This window comes from Priapulus caudatus, unplaced genomic scaffold (genome assembly GCF_000485595.1).
Source record: "Priapulus caudatus unplaced genomic scaffold, Priapulus_caudatus-5.0.1 Scaffold127, whole genome shotgun sequence".
NCBI lineage: Eukaryota > Metazoa > Priapulida > Priapulimorpha > Priapulimorphida > Priapulidae > Priapulus > Priapulus caudatus.
In genome coordinates, this window is record NW_014577188.1 from 393,973 (window position 1) to 402,268 (window position 8,296).

At 36.0% G+C, this 8,296-nt stretch overlaps 2 protein-coding genes across 6 annotated transcripts in view; both read right to left on the minus strand.

Moving 5' to 3' along the window:
• Nucleotides 1-7,540, minus strand: part of LOC106805786 (G-protein coupled receptor 98-like) — a 65,706-nt gene extending 58,166 nt beyond the window's left edge. For 2 of the 3 annotated variants that reach the window (XM_014807512.1, XM_014807511.1), the window contains exons 1-9: nucleotides 7,456-7,540; nucleotides 6,940-7,115; nucleotides 5,830-6,088; nucleotides 5,326-5,454; nucleotides 4,841-4,959; nucleotides 4,476-4,657; nucleotides 3,559-3,733; nucleotides 2,834-2,860; nucleotides 1,770-1,913 (exon numbers count right to left, since the gene is read on the minus strand). In XM_014807512.1, coding sequence (XP_014662998.1) covers nucleotides 1,770-1,913; nucleotides 2,834-2,860; nucleotides 3,559-3,733; nucleotides 4,476-4,657; nucleotides 4,841-4,959; nucleotides 5,326-5,454; nucleotides 5,830-6,088; nucleotides 6,940-6,993 — 1,089 coding nt within the window. In that variant the 5' untranslated portion in view covers nucleotides 6,994-7,115; nucleotides 7,456-7,540. The remainder of the gene's footprint in view (nucleotides 1-1,769; nucleotides 1,914-2,833; nucleotides 2,861-3,558; nucleotides 3,734-4,475; nucleotides 4,658-4,840; nucleotides 4,960-5,325; nucleotides 5,455-5,829; nucleotides 6,089-6,939; nucleotides 7,116-7,455) is intronic. The other variant, XM_014807513.1, reaches the window with a different exon arrangement.
• The window catches only part of LOC106805788 (G-protein coupled receptor 98-like), a 41,880-nt gene that overhangs the window by 1,858 nt on the left and 31,726 nt on the right, over nucleotides 1-8,296 (minus strand). The window lies entirely within an intron of this gene.

The following is an 8,296-nucleotide window of genomic DNA, read 5'->3' on the forward strand; positions in this document are numbered from 1 at the left end:
ACGATGATAGGCGAATGTACTGTGTCCGATTTGAGTTACGCGTAGTAAATCGTAGGTATTATAAGGCTAGTAAATGACGAATTTCCCTTGTTTATTGATGTCACACTCCTCCCTATTATCTACTCCTGATATATATACATACTATATACGTAGGGATACATTGCACCTAGTGTCTATATAAGCAGCGTTCACACGAGGATTTCAGTACCGTACTTGAGCGTTCACACGGTAAAAATATACGCGGCTTATTCAGTACCGTACTGAAATACGCGGCTTACTCGCCACCCCGCTGGCCGCGTATTGTCTGTCGTGTGAACGCAATTTCGAATTGTGAAACTGTAGTGCGCTTACCTAGACTGGTACCCGTTCGCTACACGACGTTAGTGTAGCGTGTGGAACTGTCGACCGGGTACCAGTCTATATTACACCTAGCCAGCTAAGCCTCGATTCTCGTGTGAACGCTCCGGGTTGTGTTAGCACTGTATTTCAGCCAAATTCAGCACCAGATAAGTACGGAACCAGCGAGGCCGTGTATCTCGTGTGAACGCAGCTATAGTCAACAGTTTCACATTTGTAATACACGGACATTAGGACATCTCACATACATGGCATCTGTCTACTAAGTATTGTACACGTGCGGACATTTAAGAACACATTTGAAGAAATATTATGCAATTATTGCTCAGTGCGGACAGCGTCACAGGTTTTGTGGCATGATAAAATCTATGACCAAAGCGTGGCGTACAATGATTTTCCAAGCCCACAAATCCCATTGTTGTCCGAAAACACCACGCAATAGTTGTCGATCTTCTTTTGTTTCACCAAAGTATCTCATAAAGTAACACTGAAAATGATGTTTCACAGGTGGGGTTACAAGTGAAACATTCATTTTCTTCATATTAGCCTTTTAACAAGTAACTATTATTTCATCTGCACTGCATATTTCTTAAAAATTACATTCATTTGTGCAATTAAAAGCTGAAGGTAATTAACAGGATTTTCCACTAGGATTTAACACATATTTCTTTTATTTGCATACATAGGGTCGGTGGCATTATAAGACATTGTTTTGTAATCTGATTCACTGAGGACAATGCAATATAAATGCAGACAGTAATAGAATTGTCACCTCATCACAAACTGGTAAATGGCATGGTGGCTCCGCCTTGCATGAGAAATGGAGAATAGCTGGTATTTACTTACACGGTTAACCAATTTGCTTCAATGCACTTATTGCAGACAACATGGGTGTTAAACGTACCAGATACGCTTATACACAAATAATCTCTACACGTATCACAAAACCTAAAAATGGATTAAAGTAATAAGATATATTACTAAACTGATAGGACATTTTAGTATATAAAACGCGATTTATTGTTGAGTATAAAAGAACAGAACAATTACTCTATGAAATAAGCTGCAAAATGCATGTAATTCTGAACATTCACTGGTTTCTGAAACAGCCACTATAGTGTCTTCCATTACGTTGCCATATGCCAGTATGTTTGTGAATAGATAGACACAACTTTATATACAATTAAATGTGTATACACTGTATTGGTAACTAAATCTATGAGATATGTTATTTTTCGTGTTCACTTCATGGTAATAATTTAAAATTATACAGACCTTTTAATCTATACACACACACGCGCACATACGTGAACGTATAAATACACGCACGCACGCACGCACGCACGCACGCACACACACATATATATTAACATATATACAACTCAATTATAGTGTAATTATATATATGGTACCTTAAACTTGTCCTTGACGTAAAGCTGTGCTTTTTGACCATACCCAGATTCAGGTGGCGTGATATACCACTGACACAAGTGACTGTCTGCTTTGTGCTCAAACATAATACATGTCTTCTCTATCAGGCAGATAAGAGCACATGCCTGAAACACATCAGCTCTATTTCATTGCAATGGATATAATGTAAATACATATCATATATGATGTAATAATACATACTACACATTATATGATATAATCAAATAAGCATAGAAAATACAACTATACTTATTTCTGTATACATCAACAGGAAGTCCTGGCCATAATAAATTAGCTTGATAATAACAACACTGTATACATTATAATACATTACAACCTCTTTTACTATATACAGTTTTGTTATTATGTAACTTATTATAGTAATAATTCTAAACAAAGCTATCTCCATAACATAAGCAGTGAATAAAAACGAATTGTTTTTATATTCAATTATTAATAACAAACAAATTGTTTTTATTCACTCCAAATAATACGCACACATGATGTTCAAGACACACCTACACTTCTGAATTTTGTGAACTTCGGTATACTGCACGGTTTAGTTATGTTCAGTACACACAGCTAGATGTGAATATCACAGTGCATATTTTGAACCATGCACACAAAACTCGTCTAAACATATTAGAAGAATGAAACTGTGGTCAGTTATGTTGTACTATCTGACTGTAGGCATAAACATTATAGTGCAAACTTGTAGCCAGTTGCCACGTAATTTAATTGGATTCTTTTGCCAAAACAGTTCAGTGCCGTGTATCTTCTTACTTCTGTATATAGTACAAAAAACATATCGCCATGTGATTGCATATATCCACCGCACTAAAATATCACCGAGTCAAACTAAAACCTTGTGGGATAATTCTAGTGCGTTTCGTCAAATGTTGCAGCACACAGACGTACGGAAAATCGTGAATGTGCAGCAAATCATTTACGAACAGAGAATAATATAAATATCATGACTATTTCAATGCAAGTATAACAAAGACGTGTGTTTTTATACATGAACAGATAACCACACTAAACTCACAGAGATGTCGTTTTCAGTTTCACTAGCCTTCAATAAGAATAGCAAATAGTATAGATAATGTAATCATATATTAACACTGTTATATAAACGCACTATGCATACATCATGAGACCCCTATACCTTAATTCGTCATCATAATATTATTGGTTTTGATGTATTAACGATTACTATATATGTAAAAAAATTATCAAATTATATAATGTTGGTTTAATTGTTGTGATTTTTCTGATGTAATGAGACACATATTTTATAATCAAAGGGAAACTTTGTGATGGCATCACCAATTCAGTATTTCTCTTTATCTATTATACATATGCCAAAGCAAAGATCACACTTGCTCAGACTTAATGTTTTCGACAATGACACTGTCTTTCCAAAAAAATAACAGGTAAGTATGTTCTTGGAATATAGCAAACAATGTAAATATACTTACACTCAGGAAAGAAAAAGACAATTATGAGACAAAGGAAATTATTTTCTAAAATTTGAAAAATGTGTTACACATATACTTCTAAAATAGGACAGTTAGAAATCGTGCAGAAACAGAAACCTGCCACATATCAGGCAAAGAAATGAAAATAATGTTACCTTATAATCACCTCACCTTATATCTAATAGACACGAACCGAAACGTCTAAGTAAACCACAACAAGAGATAGATGAACCGACTCTAGCACGAAAAGACATAAGGAGAAGAATGACGATGTCAATGGCTTAATATTTACCTGGAGAGGTTTTGGCGTTCGCCCAACATCCACCACATTTGCCGACCCGTTTGGGGGATAGCCACGCTCCACACTGAAATAGTCCACCTCTCTTTTTCCATGACGCTTTACAAGGTCTGCAAGATCCATCTGCTTTGTCGAGTAGTAAACTTTCAGCTGGCCATAAGTACCACCACTGACGGATAAAAATCAAATTTTATTTTGGATATCGACGAGTCATCAATACATATTATGAGAGGGCAAAAGCTGGCCAAATTGTCACCTATGATTTACTGAGAAACAATATTGAAGCATTGCTTGTGTGTGTACACTTAAACAGCCTCTATGCAAACATAGGAGAGATATGTTGGGATACGTATACATGTAATCAGGAGTAAGATAATATAGATCTATATTATCTTACTCCTGATGTAATTAACCAGTTAGACAAAGACATGAAAGAAATGTCCTTTAATGACAGCACAGCCACAGCTATCCTCATTGTCAATGTGCATGGGTAGGCAAGATTCATCTCAGGAATTGCTGAAGGAATGTCGGGCAATCGGGAAATTCATCCCAAATCGCTAATTGGAATCAATTCTACAGGCATACACCGTAACACGGATCCAATACACAAGGAAAATCGATCAATTTGGAGAAGTATACGTGCATCAAGTTGTGAAAACACAACAGGACTGTGATAGGGTTGTTAAAAGTAAACGCCACTGGAAATTAAGGCATGTCAATTGGGCAATTAAGGTATGTCTGAGAATTTATGGACTGTCTCAAACTAAGCTTTAGCTCTGAAGGAACATCTCACCAAACATGCATTAAAGACCTGGAGAGTATACACTGGGTGAGAATGTATTATTCGTTTTCAATGCAATATGGATCTGAATATAGCACTTCATTTCCTTCATGCACCCAGCAATACTCACATTCTATGCAGCTCAATATCTTGAGGGTCAGTTGTTTCCAGTTCCTCTACCAGGTAACTAGGTTTAGCAAACTCCACGGCCCCATGTGGGTTGTCGTTGGCCATGATCGTCAACGTATACACATTGGCATATCTCTCAATGCGTGCATCATTATTTGCTTCCATTAAGCGAATTTCAACAACCTATAGAAATATATACTCATATATATATATATATATGTTTGTGTATATACATATATATATAATATATACATACATATATGTATATACCCTAATTATCATTATGTCATAGTATTAGTTATTATCAGTCAGGATCTTAAATTCCCGGTGTTACTTAATGGAGCTATTCAGAATGTCATAACTCACCTCAGGCCCTTCTGGTATGTCATCAGGTAGAATTGAAACATTGAAGGTCTGTCTAGCTTCATTAGTGACAAAGTACACTGTGCCACTGGTTGGGTTTATATCAGCTTTTGATGCACCTCCTGCAACACATGATCAATAAAGAACCAACACAGATTAAGTTAAGGACATTTTAACCAGCTGACAAGAAATCAAATACTATTATAAATATATTACTGGTTAACAAGAACATTTATATGATTTTGGCTTTGTAAAAAAGATTTCAGAATTGCTATCATTAATATAAATTATATTTATGTTACAATATTAGTTTTAGTAATTTTTGGAGACTATAGCTGTACATAGGATTTAACCACTTACCTTAGGATAATTAGTTGTTTTCATATTTTTCAAAAGTTTATTTCTAGTCACACTAGCCGTAATAAACACAAACAACCACATGCACAATTACCGAATAGAAACAACAAAACACACACAGAAGAACTCACCAGTAAAGAAAGCTGTCCAGGTGACACCAACAACACCCAGCGTGCCACCAGTTCTGATCACAGTTATAGGTATTGACACTGTAGTGCCTGCTTCGGGCTCTTCTGACATACCACTAACACTCTCAAAACCTGAAATAAAAAATTATAAAAATCATATTATAAAATAATTATAATTATTAAAAAATCAAGAATAAAATTTAAACGAAGATAAATATATAAAAAACCACTTGTAGCATTGATCAGACATGTTATTTAAAACCGTTGGAAAAGGCTTTTAGGTTGCACTTGGTTTAATTAAATGTTAGTTTTTATATAGATTAACTAGTTTAAAATAGTTTACCTACCAACAACGAAAGATTTCATAGCAGTTATTTGATTGTACGCATTTGATAGATATTTATGGGGTTTATATAAGGCTAAAACAGAAGCTATAAGATAATTGAATTGAAAATTGATTAATTGATTAATTTATAATTGATCAGAAAATAATTGCACAGTACATACTGAAGGCTCCACGTGGATCATCAGACTCATCTATCACGACCTCTGTCTCCCTCACTGACCCAACTACAGCACCTCCCGTTGTCTGGTTAGTCAACGTGATTGTGAAAGTTTCTGCCAACTCAGGAGCAACGTCATTGATAATCACGATAGGGACTTCCTTTTCGGTGTCACCACTGTAGAAGACCACCTCCGAGGAAGCAACGCTGTAGTCTAAACCTTGCGTTGCATTTCCCTGGGTAACCAGAAACTTCACACTCACCTGAAACACATTTAATAAAGATTATATATATATAAATTATACTTATTAGTTCATTCTTATTACATAATTTCAATGTTTTCTTTTCTTGAATTGAACTTCATATTATATGAATTCCTACTCAATGTGTCCTACGTTTTATCAATTCAGTTCTTTAGAAACGTTCTTTAGAAACGTGTTCTAATTCATTCATGTCAGAGAAAACATTTTTATTATAAATTATATACAGTAAAAACCCGCAAGTAAGAACCTGCATTTTCCCAAGTTAGCCTAAACAGGTTCTTACATAAATGGTACTTAGCACAAATTGAGGCTATTTAGGTTCTTAAATAGGTTCTTATTTTCTAAAGAAAATTCCCAAATGTTTTTCATGTGGTATATGGTTCCCCTGGTTCGAATGTTCATCATTCTACAGACTCTTCCATATGCTGATGTGTAGCCATGGAGATATAAACAATATATATACAGTATTTATGTGTAATTGCAACAATAACAATTCTATTTGATTTTCAACATTGGCATTTACAGTGTATTAAATTGGAGTGATAAGGCGTGTGTGTGTGCGTGTTCATGTGCGTGTGCGTGTGCGTGTGCGTGTGCGTGTGCGTGTGTGTGTGAGTGAAGTGTCTCCAAAAAAGGATCCAAAATGTTGATCTATCTTATTCGCCCAAGTGTACACATCTTTTTATATAGATTTTAGAAAATAAGAACATGTTTCAAATTTTAGGCTAAACAGGTTCTTGTATAGAGGGGTATAACTGGCAAATTTTAGCCTAACAGGTTCTTAAAAACTAGGTTCTTACTCGCGGGTTTTTACTGTATTACATATTATCAGGAGAATACTGGAGACAAACCTGACCAAAACTTCCTCCTTTCCGAATTACTTTAACAATACCATGACCACCCATTTCTTCTGATACTGTAACACTTCTCTTATCAAGTTCCAGAACGCCATTGGCATGGTCGTTTGGCAAGATGATAATTTCTCCATAAGACAGGTCAGTTGCTCCAAGCCTTGGAGAGTTTGGAACTGTAAGTACATGTGAAATGAGATTAATAATAGCTTGTGCTTTTTGCTCTTGCTCTCTTGCCCTCTCTCTCTCTCTCTCTCGCTCTCTCTCGCTCTCTCTCTCTCTCTCTCTCTCTCTCTCGCTCTCTCTCGCTCTCTCTCGCTCTCTCTCGCTCTCTCTCGCTCTCTCTCTCTCTATGTCAATCTATATCATGCTTTCTCTTTTATCTGCCTGAAAGGTGTCTGAATTTCACTCTCTGCTATTACTCCCAGCTTGATCCCACAATAAGGATGAGCTCCTGCACATCTCCCTCCTTATCTCACTTACGTACATTCTTCATATTCACAGCTTTCTTCTCACCTGGAGCAGAATGATTTGCTGGGAGAAATGTTACACTCGATAGCACTACAAATAAGCTCTCTCTGTCCTCCGGTAATGTATCGTCCAAAATGGTAATCTGTGTAATAAATTTAATATAATTAATAATTAAATGCAAAGGAATTCATACATTTAAGATTAGTAAAATACTTGGATATGCAGAAAATCTCTTAATATAATACAAGTGCCGCAGAGCGACAGGGCTCATCTGGTGTCTGGTGTTCTGCTGATAAATTCATTTGTGCATACCAAGACGTCCTATACATACGTTCATTTCTAACCACAAAAAACAACACTTCAAACTAGTGTAATAAAATTCCGATAGATGGCGGGCCGCTATCAAAGGCATCGTTGCATCGGTCAGCCAAAGCATGGCAGCTGTCAGTGTAACGACAGATTGCAAAAAGCAGGAGCGAATAATTACCATATTATTACTATAGATAACGTGCGTTCTATAGTGTCAGGTAATAAGGTACATTAAACCCCTTGCGAGGCACATCTGGCTCGTTACAAAATAGCTCAATGGTTGATAGAATCAGAGCAGCTCGTGCAAGATTCAATTTACAGCAATACGATAGCAAATATCTGTAAACTAATTTCAGTACAAGGTAGGCCAGTGATTAGTGAACCGAATAAGCTCAAGAACGTACACACTTGCGTCTATATTGGTGCCAAAATTTGATGAGAAAATTAAGTCTGGGAAATCCGCAGCCTCACTCCTGGGTAATTATTTGAGTGCTAGTGACTGTATTCCAACTATTCATAATGTACAGTACACTACAGAATCTCATATATAAGTCATCTCATTATCTCCTAAGTAAGC